We start from the raw sequence: 14,833 nt of genomic DNA on the forward strand, positions 1-14,833 counted from the left end.
CATACCCAGGCGATTTCTTTAGGATAAGTTGGTGATTTACACTGTCGAAGGCTTTTCGAAAGTTGACAAACACCGCCGGCCGTAACACAACCTTCGTCACTGCCTTTCCTAGCCTGTTCCAGGGGTTCAGATGGTGGGGAGCAAGCGAAAATGGGGAGCGGGCGGAAAATTAGGGCGCGGTTTCTTTTTGCGCTCGCCGCGTACCGGATTTAACTTGCTCCCCACTATCTAAACGCCTGGAACAGGCTATGCCTTTCCTAAAACAGTCCGTGAAATATGAAACCGCGTCCTGGGTAGAATGATTTTGTCGTAAACCAGCGCACTGGAAAGGAGATAGCTGACTGGAATTATCTAAATGTTGGAGAAGCTGTTTCTGCATGGCTCTTTTAAGGATCTTCGAAGCCACCCGGTAAAACGGAGATGGGACAGTAGTTATCCACACACTTTTTATCTCCACCTTTATAAAGTGGAACCACCCTTGCATATTTTCATTCCTCCAGCACAAATGCAGAAGAAATCGAGAGATTTATTACAATGTATGGTTGCTAGCGGAGCTGAGATTCTTGCAGGGGCGTAGCGTCCTTTACGCAAATACGCACGTGCGTACTTTGAGAAATTAGTAGGATTTTTTTAAAAAATATTTTCTGCTATAAGTAAAAGCCATTTGTAGTGTCGTGACTTGACTTTGTATTGTCCAGATTTGTTCTTGTCTGTCTCACTGCTATTTCGCATCTTTTTTACACGTAAAATACAACATTCTTGAAATGTGTGCCTTCAGGCGATCTCACAATTCATTTCGTATTCATGAAAAACGGAAAGGAATCGGCCCTGCCTATTAATTATCATTCCTTTTAAGATTTATCTGCAAAGTTTTCCCATTCAAAAACTTTTCATTTTTATGAATGAAAATGAAAATGGCTTTTCATTCTATAAATGTCGAAAAAGTCTTTCAAAGACTACTTTTTAAAAATGTCGCTCAACTTGGAAACTGGACCAAACCATGCCGACGATAATCCACGTAAGTTGAAGCAAACTATTAGGTGCACGTGTGGCCATGGTGCGGTATCAACAAGAATTTTGGAGAAAATTTACTTCTTCCGAACAGATGTAGTATTTTCTTCAATGACAAACTTTAGAGAAATTCAGAACAGCTGAAAATAAATATACGGTATGCCGACAATAATTGTTTGTTCCTTCCCCTTGCTCATGATCGAAATAAGAGAAAAACTCAAAAAGTCAGCAAAGGAGTAAAGCGTGGACCAAGTGTTCGGAAAACTTACACAAACATGCACTTGCACAATTCGCAGTCCTTCCAACAGATGCTTTTAAACTCCAAAGGCGCCTCGCCTTGTGCTGGTAAACATTCCAGTATGTAGCAGCTCAGAGAATTCACGTTTTATTGTAAACAAGGCTGTAAACTGCCAATTATTTATACATGGGAAGCAAAAACTTCATTTTGTTTAAGTTCCCCTGCTCGCACTACGACGAAAACTAGAGTTTGTCGTTTGCCAAAAATTGGAAAATTTTGTAATCACCAATTTTTCGTTTTTGCAACCTTGTTCGCATCTGAGACATGTGAAACTTAGTTTTTCGTATAACCAGAAGGAACTTTTCGTGGTCATGTTCGCGAAATAAGATGACCCGACGAAGGGTAGCTGGCAAGGAACAAAGGATTTTTTCGCCTGACAAAAGATTGTAGGCCTCCAAATATTCTTGACGGCATCTTTGAAGTTTGATGACAGCTCATGAGTAATTTTGGAAGGTTAAAAACGTCGTTTGCACTAGAAACAGGTTCCTGTTGACAGAGTTTTTTGCAAAACAAACAAAAATTTTGCGAAGTGTGAACATGGCCTAAGTCTGGAGTAGCACCACTCCCCCCCGACCCCCCCCCCTCCTCCCGGGAATGTAGCCCCTTTTCTGCCTTTTAATATGTTCTGTAGGTCATTTTCAAGTTCCAATATATTTCGCTTTACTAATTGCTAAACCTTCTTGTAAAATGAGTTTTATTTATCAATGGCTTCTCCCATTATGGCTCTTGCTTCGCACTCAGCGTCGGCTTTGAAACAGACGCTTGGGGCCCGCTTGCCGGGGCCCGCTTGGCCGGGGCAACCCGGAAGCGGGAATGTAGTCCTATTTTCAGGCACGGTACAGTAGGGGCATTTGATGACCCTGGACCTGTGAAGGAGCATTTGAATGGCCTTGATGGCTCGGGAAGTGGAGAAAATTTGCAATGTTCTCCCAAAATTCCCCTGCAAAATTCATACAATTCAGAATTTCTGTTTCAAAGGGTCGTAACTGGACGAAAAAACTGGGGAGGCTGATACCGAGTAACCAGGCTGTGTAACCAGGCTCGGCCCTGTAGCTTTTGGTGGGCCGCCCCTGATACGAGTCTCACATGTATCCCTCGTTCTTTCTTTTAGCGGCTCCAACATGGGGTTTGAGAAGGTAATCCGACGGCTAAAGTGTCTCCATTTTCGCCTTCGTTCTTGCTGTAGATGAAATAAACGTAGTCTCTTTAAAGGGAATTGAAGTAATTCTTTACGTTTTTTGTCTAATTTAAAAGGGTAATCGCACAGAAACAAAAATATGATTTACCATGTCTAGTTCCTTTTCAGAAACGTGAGTTTATTGGTAAGCTTATAGAGTAGACTTGGAAAGCTATGTTATTTGTGTTTTCTTGAATGTAACTTAAGGGGAAACGTTTCTTGTTTCCAATTGCAGCCAATTGTTATCGATGCATCAGGCCATTTGTTAGGCCGTCTAGCTTCAACGATTGCAAAGTGCCTTCTATCTGGTAAGATATTTGTAGTCCTGTCACCCAATCTTTTCCACAGTCTTTAATCTTTACGATGGTGAATGAAATATTTCTTCAACTTGAGTATTTTTAAGTATGAGACGTAAAATATTGAAAGGAGAATAGGTTTAAGCTTAAAACTGTTATGAGAACAATTTGTAAAATTAAAACTATCGAACTGGATCCCTTGTGGTTTCTGAGTTTAAGAAATGAAAGAATTTTTGGTATACCTGTGTAGGCCTTGGATTCATCATCATCATGATAAAGTCAAGTAAGATTATTGTATTAAGGCCTTGCCTTCACTTTGTTTGAAAAGACGTGCAATTTTTGAGTGTTATGCACACTAAAAACAGCAAGAAACCGAGGTTTCAGAAATTATGGGTTGATGAAAATGAGAGGTTTCTTCATTTCTTCTAATCAGGATGGATAAGTGAAACCAATGGTTTTCAAAGCAGTGCTGTCATTGATCATTGCTACTTTGTTTCATAGCATGTTTGCAAACTTAAGTGGCAGGAATATAGTTGAGAGTGTGGCTGACACTACTGAAGAAAGTACCACAAGGAGTGTGATACCATAACTGCCGCTTATACTATCAGTTTAAAAAAAATATGTCCAATTATAAGCCTCCCTCCAGCTTGTATTAAAATGAATGTGATTTATTATGACTTATTATATAGGCACGAGTGTTTTACTGGAAAATATACCACTCGTAAAATTCATAAAAACAACATCCGGGACCCGAGTGGTTTATTTTCCATAATCTCACACGTGAGTTTATCGATGACGTAATTTCGGTCATTTCCCTCTATTATTTTATCGATGTCTTTTTGTCTATATAATAAAAAGGACATTACACGGCGGCTTGAAGATATGAATTTTATTTTCTCGTGGCAAAAACAATATTAAACTTACTCGCTGCGCTCGTTCGTAAAATATTGTTTTGCCACTCGAAAATAAAATTCATATCTTCACACCACTGTGTAATATCCTCTATATTTTGAAGATCAGTTTAAAACCAGTAAATGCAAACTTATTCTGATCAACATTGCTTTAGCTTGTTTTGAAGCGCTTTTTTTTACTTTGGATTTTAAGCCCCCTTTGATATACCCCTTCACTGATACGCCCTCCTAAAACCCCTTACAAAGATGTATAAGGCCAGGACTTACATGCTACAGTTTATGTTATGTGTGTTTGATGGTTTATTGCGGACTGATAAAACAGCTAGTATGGATGCAAACCTTTCAAATGCCTTTTTGTTTTAAATTGGAAGATTTCAAAGAATACACCAGTGTGGATATCATGGTCTAAAATAACTAGATTAAATATCACAACTTAAAGGCAATCTTTTAACTTTAAATATTCTACATTACGACTTGTTTTTGAGATACAGTTGCTATAACAGTTAGATATTTTTATTTGACAAATCTTTTTTCCGCAGGGCAGAGAATAATTCTTGTACGATGTGAAAATGTGAACATTAGTGGAAGTTTTTACAGAAACAAGTGTAAGTTACTGTGTAGCTGATGATAGCATACACAATTTATTTTGAAACTTTTTTGGCTATAAGGTCAAACACATGTTAACATACCTTAAATCTGTGTCAAGGAAATCCTCTCTTTTGAATCAGTTGTATCATTGTTCTTGATATTGTGGTTCCAGAAATATTCAGACCCCCACCACGGAGGGAATTTCACTTAGGACCACTGTGGATTTTCCATTTTTGTAGGGAACTGATGACCTCCCCCTCCCCCCCCCCCCCAACCCCTCCGGAATTTCCACAAGTGTGACAAAGACCCCCCCAGCCCCTCTGGAAAAGTTCATTTTCATGAAGAAAGTTCATTAAAGTAAAAGAACAAGGCCACTTGTGGTTAGTACACAACTGTTCCCATTTATTAAGTGATCTCGCAACATTAAAACATGCTATGCTACCACGAAGTAATGGTAACCTAATCTGCAAAATTTTGCTTATCCCTTTCTTTAAATGAAACAGATAAAGTTAATTAGTTGTGTCTGTGAATTTACTAGAAATCTTGTGCAAGCTTACGATTTGTTTTTCGTCTTCATGGTACTAATGGTGGAATTAACGCTCTTTCTGTGCATGTGAATGCGATTGTATACAAGTTAAACTTTCAACCACAAAATTAAGCAAAACAAGAAAGAGAATAAAAACTATAAATTCTGAAATGGTTAAGATGGATACCTCCTGCTTCTTGAAGCCAAAAAAAGTTCCCTTTACTGTTTTTCGATCAACTGATGTGTCATCATGTGCTCAATGGCCGTAATGTTTGATGAAATGGATGCCATTTCAGCGTGAATGTGATCATAAACATGCCACACTTTTAAGCAAAAAAATTAATGGGAAATGAACAGGAGGATAAAAACTCTAGATTCTGAAATGGTTACATTGTATACCGTGTGCTTCGTGAAGCAAAATTGCCACTATGTTCTTTCATGGACTGATGTGACGCGATGTGTAATGACCATATTTTTAAATGTTGGTGGAATTTTATAATGCCATTTTAGAGTGAATGTGATGGCAAGCATGTCACACTTTCAAACACAGAACTGTAATCAGTCTGATTCCTTTGAAATCACATCCAAATGCTTTTGGAAGAAAGAAAACCTGGTTAAGGTAAAAAAGAACAATCAGATGATATAGTGTTAAAAAGTTATTTATGTCTTAAGAATGATATACCAGGTTGGTAAGAAGCAATGTTTGAAGTAAGGTCCAAAATGAATTGATATTAACCTTATGGTAAGTGATTTAATTGTCCAACCCCCCCTGGAATTTCCAATTCCCTTCATGGTGGGGGTCTGGATATTTTCTGGAACCACACATTACTTGCTCAGCTGTGTAGCTTCAGCAGTTGGAAGTATTTCCATAGTAGAGCATCAACTAGTCTTATTTGAATATAGGAGTTGGCTTAAGCAGTGTTCTGGAGCTACAGCAATATAAAATATCCAAAAGAAACTCATTTCAGTCCAAGAGAGCTGGCTACTTAACATTCCTGGGCAGATCTTAAAGTATTCTGCCTTTCACTGCAAAAGTCACAAGCAGGGATCCATATTCGCAGTCGTCCAGTCGTCCTAGACAACTACAGTCTCACCCGGACAATTAAGTTAACTTCAAAAGACATCCTTTGGATGAGTAAGGTTTTGCTCAACCACTAAATTTTTCAAAAATTCTTGTATGATTTTATCATGTTTTTTTTACTTGTGTAATGATTACGTCTTGTCCACTTACGGAGAATAACACACAACCTTGTTTTTGTGTCCTTGTTTTTTGGAGGGCTGCTCTTTACTTCATTTAGAATCAGTCAAGTTTCACGAGACCTCGGCAAATCACAGAAATAGAGCGCAAATCAGAAATGTTCAAGTTGCACACAGTTTTATCTCTATTCTTTTTACAATTCTGCGCTTTTGTGCGGGCAACCCAAATTGTTTCCAGGCAAGTATACCATCAGGCTTACTTGCCTGGCTGATGACTCTTATAAAAAAGTGAGTCTGGATCCCTGGTTACAAGGCTTACGAGATTTTGTTTTGGTGGAAGATTTTAACTTATTTTCATGTCAATAATTAAAAGTAGGACTAGGGATCTCTTTTGTTTAGAATTTTTAATTTTCTTTATTTTTGGTTATCACAATTGTTTCTTTATAGTAAAGTACCTTGATTTTCTGAGGAAGCGAACTAACACCAAGCCCAGCCGTGGACCCTTCCATTTCCGTGCACCAAGTAGAATTGTTTGGAGGACAATCAGAGGTAAAAGTTTAATTTTTGTTTGGAGCTTATGATAAACAGCTGTTCTTTTGCTTATCACACATCCTTGCACAGTAATCATCATTGTTGTTTTCTCAACCTACATGTCACAGAGTGCAAACTTTTATTATATTCTCTCTGTTGCTGATTGAGCTTTATTTTGGGACATTAATTTGGTTGATGTAGCAGTATCCTCTTGGATGACTCAACTTGTGATTCAGTACATTGAAGATGTAGTAATATTTTACAAAATTATGCAAATGCTATTATAAACACATAATAAACATATTGGTAAATTTTTAAGTCTGTTAATATATCAGGATGACGTCTTTTTAGTTGGTGTAACAGGTAACTCAGAACAAAATGACATCTTGGCTCTTTCAGCTGGAGTCAAACCTATGATCTTCTAGTTACTACAAGTCCAGATACTCTGCCATTGAGACTTATGAGGTCTAAGGCCATTAAACTAGGTTCTTGTTTCAAACATCTGCTATACTGCAAGGTCTGGAATGTTGATAGAAGACATGTTTTTGGCTTATCAGAAACAGAGAATTTAAATTCCTCTGGAAGTATTTTGATTAGAGCAAGTGCCCCTGTGATTTTGTTACAAATAGTTATGGTGAGTCCTGGGACTCATCTTGTCAATAATTGTGAGTCCCAGTTTAAAAAAAACGACCTCGCAATTGAAAATTCTTGGGCCTTTATGTAACCAGACAGTTAATCTGAAGACAGACTCCCAAGACTCTCTATTACAGTAGACTGAAATTAAAATATAGTCCTTCCATGTTAAAGCACAACAAAGGGTAAAAGAAATATGCATAGTTAAATGACAACCATAATAACTGCCACAGAATTACACGAACAGGATATTTCTTCAAATATACATGTTCAGATGGATTGATTGATCTTTGTGTCCTACCAGATGCATGCCATGAATTACATGTGCTTTGCATCTTTGGGGCTTTTTATGCATCAGAGGTGCATTATGTAGCCTCCCACGCAGGTGTTTTTAAGGGAGCTCGCTTTTCATCCCTCCCCACAGACGCCTGCTCAACCGAAAACAATATTCCTTTCCCATTGTTTTATTTGCATGGTAAGTGACCAATCAACAGTTGTGCAGTAAAGTGTTGACAGGCTAAACGCAACTAAAATGTGACCCTAGAATTACCGTTTCCTTCTTTTCTTCCCTTCACGAAGGTTATGCAGTGCATGGAGTGTTCTAAAATTTGACTAAATCTTATTTTTGCCACTCTGAATCTAATATTAATTTTATTAAAGGTCAGAAAGCTTTCCCAGTGTGTCTTGCAGATCGAGTAGTTATCAGATTACCTTGCGGTCAAGGTCAACTTTCCAGATTTTGGAAAGTACAATGTGATTGACTTAGCATTGGAAAGGAATGTTGTCTTCGGTTGAGCAGGCGTTTGTGTTGCCTGCGTGCAGACGTCTCCTATTTCCTTTGTTGCACGCGGAAAAGGGACGTCTGCGTAACGCCGTCGCAAATCGTGTTCCAGCGTCCTGCTGGGTTCCCAAGATCTTGGGAACACACTGTGATAGGCTGACACACAGTGCGCATTGTTTGACTTAACGCTGATTGGTTGTTATCGAATGTGGTCTGATAATGTATGCGGTGATTTAAATGATTTATGTAAGCGGGGTTTTCTAACCAAAACAAATCAAAACATGTGCGATTGTGTGCTGTGTTTTTCGTCGATCGAAAAGCAGAGCGATCGAAATCTTGTGCGGGGATGCGGAAAATTTAACGTGTATGAGGAAATTATTTCTTTACAATTTACTGTGCATGACTTATCACATCATATTTGTAAACAGTGTCTGAGAAAACTACAAAAGCGGCGTGGACTTTGCACCAGGCAGGCATTTCGGAGAAAGCCAGCCAAAGAAACTAAAATCTTTATTTAGCCGTAACAAACAGAGGTCAAGAAAATTTAAACACTTTACAACTACATCTGAAATCAAATCCTATCGGGAACACCCACAGAAGCATAAACGACAGGAAATGATTACTCAGTATGCATGTAACAAACCTACTTCATGACCTCTAAATGGAAGACTTAGCGCGGCAAAAATGAGATTTACTCAGTCAAAGGTTAGAATGCTACATGCACTGTGTAGTGCTAGTAATCTTCGCGCGAGAGAGAAAAGAAGAAAAACCTCTGTTCAAGCAGACTCTAAAGGTCACGTTTCGCCCGTATCACGAGCTTACGATGTTTTGTTTGGTCTGTCAACTCTGGAACACAATTAGCGACGGCGTTACGCAGACGTCCCTTTTCCGCGTGCAACAAAGGAAATAGGAGATGTCTGCACGCAGGCAAGCGTTTGTGGGGAGGGATGAAAAATGAGCTCCCCTATAAACGCCTGCTTAGGAGGCTATGCATTATGCAGAGGTAGCAAAATTACTGGTGCCCATGGACTCTCTAGTTCTTCCAGTAAATATTTGTAGCTGCCTGGGTTTCTGAGGATACATACATGTATCTATTCTTTACTTGTGTTAGTAGATCACTCAAGTGTTGTTTACCTGTACCTTTAGGCATGATTCCACACAAGACCAAGAGAGGGACCGAGGCAATGAATCGTCTTAAAGTTTTTGATGGTGTTCCTCATCCCTACGAGAAAGTGAGTTATATAATGGCTGATACCAGTTATTCATATCGGCTCCTCAGCTGAAATTTTTTAGTGAGTTCAGAGTCAACCTCTTTGTAGGTGACAGAAAAAAAGTACACTTTGATAATTTGAATAAGTTAATGCTATCTCTGCAAGTGTTGAAACCAGATGAGATTATCTTTTGTTCAACAATGACAGTGATAGTTTATTTTTCATTTTTTCTTTGTTCAGGAAAAGAGGATGGTTGTACCAGCAGCCCTGCGAGTTGTCCGGTTAAAGCCAGGAAGGAAGGTAAAAGCTGATTAATTCAACAATCATGACCTAATATTTTTATTTTAAACTTGATCAAAACTGTTTTTGTTACCATTAACGCAATAAAGGGACTTAACCCTTTCGTGCGCAAGTTCCTGGGAAGGAAAAGGCCGCTAAAAATACTACCAAAAAAAAAATTTATTTCTTGGCATCGACCTTGATAGAATGATGCCAAAAATTGACCTAGACTGTTTCGGAATACATTGAATTGAAGCTAGCCCGCATTCGGTAACAGAAAACCAAATATCCTATTTTTGAGAATTTTTTAAAAATAAAAACTTGACAAAAGTGTGTCTCAAAATAGTTGCCTATAAAGTTTATCACCGCATGATTACTCCGCACAGCAACATATATCAAAGCCAGTGAGAAAAATCGATCCAATGTCACACAAGCTTTATTTTGAAACCAAGAAAGCAAAATAAACGGTGTTAAAACTACGAAAGAATGGCTAAAATCTTTGACTGGTCGATACAAAATGGCGCTATTTGCATATGTTTCTTTGTAAAATGACAAATTTTTCTTCGAGTTACCTTTCAAGCCTATAAATCCAGGACCTTTCCTGGACAGCACCACACACTTAAAAGTTCAACTGTTTGAATCTTAAGCTTCGTAGTTCGCTGAAGAACTCATCGAAAAACACGACCACTACCGCGAAAAATCCCCAAACATATAACCGAAGCTGAAAGATCTTTGTCTTCCGTCGCCATTATTTGAGTTCACGTGCCGCTGAGGTCGATAAAATATCGAAAATTTGACCAAAATTGATCATAGAGACACAAAATGTCGCCCATGTTGTTCTCTTTCCTGATCAAAGTCACCACAGGCTACCCAAGACTCATGCAAATGTACGCTGACCATTTTTCTGCAGACCCCTTCCGATCGTACGAATTCGTACGATTGCGCACGAAAGGGTTAAACAATATTTATGTAATACTCCACATGTATTAAAAAAGGAGACATTTTCTGGTAAATCGTCATTCAGGCCCTTTTCCAATGAGCTCTTCATTTCCTTCATACATGTTGCCCTGTTCATCCTGTTAATGTTATGTTGTGTTCTTGATACTTATGTGCTTAATTTCCTGCTTCCTGTCACTATTACCTGGCAATAATATTATGAAGTACTGGTAATTGAAAAGACACCAAAATAAGCAAATTCTTACAGATTAGTTAACATTTTTCTCTCTTGGTCACGAAGCTAATTTTGCTTCTGTGACATTTTGTTTCTTGTGAAGTGAAAGTTTGTAATGTAATGATTATTACAGTTGAATGTCTGCTAATGGCCACATCTGCTCAAAGGCCAGAAAACATTGTCCCAGTCACCATCTCATGTACATATACCACATGTAACAGAACCACTTACATGTGATTGATTGTTTGTTTTATTCTAGTACTGTGTCCTAAGCAGACTGTCCCATGAATGTGGATGGAAGTACAAGGTGAGTTATTACTCTGTACGGAAGACTCGAGATTGAAATTAAAACTCGGCAAGCTATGAGGACAGAAGACTGACACATCTCATTGTGAAATTTGTCCAGGAGATAAAAGGAAATCCTGGTTGTTTACCATTTACAAAAAAATTTCTGGGAGCAACGGAACATCTGAAAGGAAGTCCTGTTTTTCTGGGTGGAGTGTACTAAACAGAAAATGTGAACCAACTTGTTTGCCCATGTAAATGGTAAACAACCCCTGTTTAACAACACTCTTGTTAAGCGTTAATTAACAATTAATGAATGAGGCTGAAGTAAGGCCTCCACGGATAACACCCTCCTCGATCTCCATTATTCTTCATAAGATACAAAAGCCGAATTCAATTATTGTTTTATTATTCATTCAAAATAATTCCTAGTTTAAAAACGTAGCTAGAGCATGCTTACCTCCATCGATCCATCGATGTTAAGTTCATCTTCGATAGGGCATGTTTAGGGTTGTTCAGCTCTGCAAATATTCTCCAAATAGATGTCACCCTGCGAGTTGTCTTCTTGCTGTTCTTGCCATGTTTTTAGCTATTATTTCACGTAGTTCTTACTCTTGAAACGAGTGAAACGCTCGCCCTTTTTGTTTCCACAACCAAAACAACTCAACCTCGTCCCCAGGTCTTCTCAGTTAACGGTCTATTAACCTGCACAAACACTGCATTTTTGAGGTCATTTCCTCGCTAAACACAAAATTCTTCCAAATTTGGTCATCAGCAACTGGTTATGGTGAATCATGCGTGTGCTTTTAGCCAATCAGAATTGAGAAAATATTTTGAATGAATAATAACAGTTGTTAAATATTATGTTCATTTGCTAACATTTGGGCACTTTGGATTGAAAATGCAGTCAGTGTTCCAGTACATTACCTGTGCCACCATGATTATTTGTTTTGTTGTCTTAAACAATACCTAATCAGTACTAGTTCATACTGATCTTAGCAAACTGCTATATAGTACAAGGAATGACCATTATTGTGTTAGCTTAGGAACAAAACAAAAACCATAACTGTTTCTTTGAAAAGTCTCTCATCCACTTACGAGAATTGACACCTGTCAACCTCATTCCCAGGGTTCTCTCCTACCCGCCCTACGAAGCAAGAGAGAGAGAGACCCTGGAAAACGCTGGTCACGTGGCTCCACAACAAAATTATTTCTGAGGGAGGAGTCCTTTGTCTCACATTCTTTTGTCTGGTTTATTCTCGACGTTCACGCAGTGATCGCAACAGTAAGATAGATTTGCTAACCCTACTAAAACTATAATTAAAACTAATGGAAATTTCTGCGTAATCAAAACTGCCCGATAAACAAGTGAATTACCAGAGAAGGAATCAAACACTAGCGTTGTCGCGGCTTTAACCGATGACACCAATTGCTAAAAATCTACGATCTTGAGTTATACACAAGCGAGTTAATTTTTTGAAGGTAAAATCCCTGTATGTTGAACTTCTATATTAAAAGTTTCACTGTTTGTCTGACAGGGGCTGGTAATCGGGCCAAATAAACCTACACCATTTGTGGTCGTAGCGGTGCGGCGTGACAAAACCCCAGGACAAAACATGGCAGTTATATTGAGAGCAAGAAATTCAGCTAATATTACATTTACGATCAAAGTAATATTTTAGATCTAGTGACTTCACGGAAAGCTATAGCCTAAAATGTCAGCATTTTCCAGCCCCTAACCTTTCTCATGATGCGGGAAAAGAAAAGTGGTAAATCGGTGGTAAATAAGTCAAAGATAAAAATAATTATATACCAACGCGACACGTAAGACAACAGGAAATAGTATAAACAGAGACAAAACAGACTACATAAACTTCCAAGTGAAAGGCTTTCTTGTTTATGGCCAGTATGAAAACTTTATTTAAAAACACATGTGGCTCAGTGATTTCTAAAAATCCTCTAAAGCATGCCTAAACATCCAGAAAATTGATAAGGATCAATAAACAGTTGGCAGTTGTGCAAGCCATATCATACGGTATTTTTTAACAAAGACACTTATGGCTATCCTTATTCAGGGACTTTGTGCATTATTTTCCGCGTTCAAGATCAGGTCAGGTACACAGTTTGATGGCTGCACTGACCTGTCTACGCTCTGTGGAGACAAATCTCACACTTACCTGCCCCTCCCCGAAATCGTTTGTTTGTAATCTCCCAGATTCTGGGAGACACGTGACCAGCACTTTCGAGGGTCTCTGCCTCTCTCGCTCTGTAGGGCAGGTAGGAGGAGAGAACCCTGGGAACGAGGTTGGACACCTGTAGGAATGTGGAAATGCAGAATTGAAATAGTAAATCGAAGATGATTTTATCAATATGAGAACTTTGACTGTAGGACTAATTTGCAGTCGTGGAAAGTCGAATGAAATCCTTATGCTTTTGGTTTATGATATTTTCACCCTTGGAATTTGTTCTGTTTTAGGATGTGGTTGAGACTCTGGAGGAGAAACGCAAAGCTAAAGCTGCTGTTTATTATGAACATAAGAAGAAACTTCAGGTGAGAACAAGTTAGGCAAGTTAGTCACTCCAGGAATTTATTAGTGGAAGGCATGTCAGGGTTGAAAATATGAACTGTGAACTCCCTTTTTTGAGACCTGCATTGTAAGTTACATTCACTGCCTAACTGCTGTTCTGTGTATTTATTTGTTTGTTTGTCTTTTTAGAAACTGAAACAGAAGGCAGAGCAAGACAAGGCCGATGAGCTCAAGTCTGTCAATGAAGTGTTGGAAGGATATGGTTACTAATGCAATCGTTGTAAACGCTCAGCACAAATAAAATGCAAAATCTCTTATAAGGATATCTCGTGTTGTGATCTCTCTGTCAAAATAAATCCAGTTATATTATTCCCAGCCCCCCCCCCCCCCCCCGCCCCACTACCCTTTTGCTGTGGGCATCAAAGGCAGCAAAGGAGAAGTACTTTGATAACCTTGTGCTATGTGAGCAGCAAGTCCCGAATAGAACGGCATCCCAAGCACCTGTTTTGTTCGAAAAAGAGAAATCACATTTTGGTTAATCACTGCCGCGTTATAGCCTACATTTAGGCTTACACTTGAACTTGCGCAGAAATGAGAAGAAATTGACTTTAACTGGAATTCACTAGTTTGCTACGCTCACTCGTGGAATATTTTTCAACTCCCGTTGAACAAAATTCGTATCTCCGTGCGACCATGTAATATCCTCTATGTTAAAAAATGCAACAGTCAGGATATTGTCTCGTTTGCAGCCGTTTTTATGGTCGTCACGCAACGCTCCTGTTCCCAAACGGCTCACATTGTTGAAGAGGAGTGTTGCGTGACGACCCTAAAAACGGCTGCTTGCACATCCAATCCCGCAGACTCTCGCAGCGCTTTTTTTTCTTTCATAATAATTTTAAACAGCATCCTAGTACGCATATTCAAGAGGCTGTTCACAGTACAGATTTCCAACACACCCAACCGAGAAGCCAATATAAAACAGGAAATGATAATGATGGCCTTCACACCTATGAAGTGCTACAGAAAATATTATCGTTTTTGCTTCTTACAAAAAGTCAACAATCGATCACGAAACAACGAAAGTCACGAAAAATAGCCCGTTGCAAAAAGTGTGATTGTGTAGTTAATTTTGCACTTCCCTGGAACATATTGGAATTTTTACTTCGCAAAAGCGAAGTTGCATCACGATGGCGCGGTTACCCTCTACAGTTGCTGTTACGTCATGAAAGATAGAGTATTATGGGAAGGTAACATTCGCCAGCTCTGGAGGTTGTTGTTGTGTAATCATCTTTGAACAGCAGAAAAATGATGGCGCTTTTCTCGCGAAGTTTAAGAAATGTTACGAGAGCAGGAGTCAATTTGAGGGTGGGAAGTGCTGTTGCATCTTATCACAGAAATGTAAGTTGACGT

General features: G+C 38.8%; 1 protein-coding gene across 1 annotated transcript; it reads left to right on the forward strand.

Moving 5' to 3' along the window:
- Positions 1–2,368: 2,368 nt before the first annotated feature.
- LOC140940676 (large ribosomal subunit protein uL13-like) lies at positions 2,369–13,746 on the forward strand. Its single transcript, XM_073389659.1, has 9 exons — positions 2,369–2,445; positions 2,722–2,794; positions 4,233–4,298; positions 6,452–6,553; positions 9,096–9,181; positions 9,401–9,460; positions 10,870–10,917; positions 13,372–13,446; positions 13,613–13,746. Exons 1-9 carry the CDS (start codon positions 2,431–2,433, stop codon positions 13,691–13,693), a joined length of 606 nt encoding a protein of 201 aa, XP_073245760.1. The 5' UTR covers positions 2,369–2,430; the 3' UTR covers positions 13,694–13,746.
- Positions 13,747–14,833: the final 1,087 nt, after the last annotated feature.

Source organism: Porites lutea, chromosome 1 (assembly GCF_958299795.1).
Source record: "Porites lutea chromosome 1, jaPorLute2.1, whole genome shotgun sequence".
In the NCBI taxonomy this organism is placed as follows: domain Eukaryota; kingdom Metazoa; phylum Cnidaria; class Anthozoa; order Scleractinia; family Poritidae; genus Porites; species Porites lutea.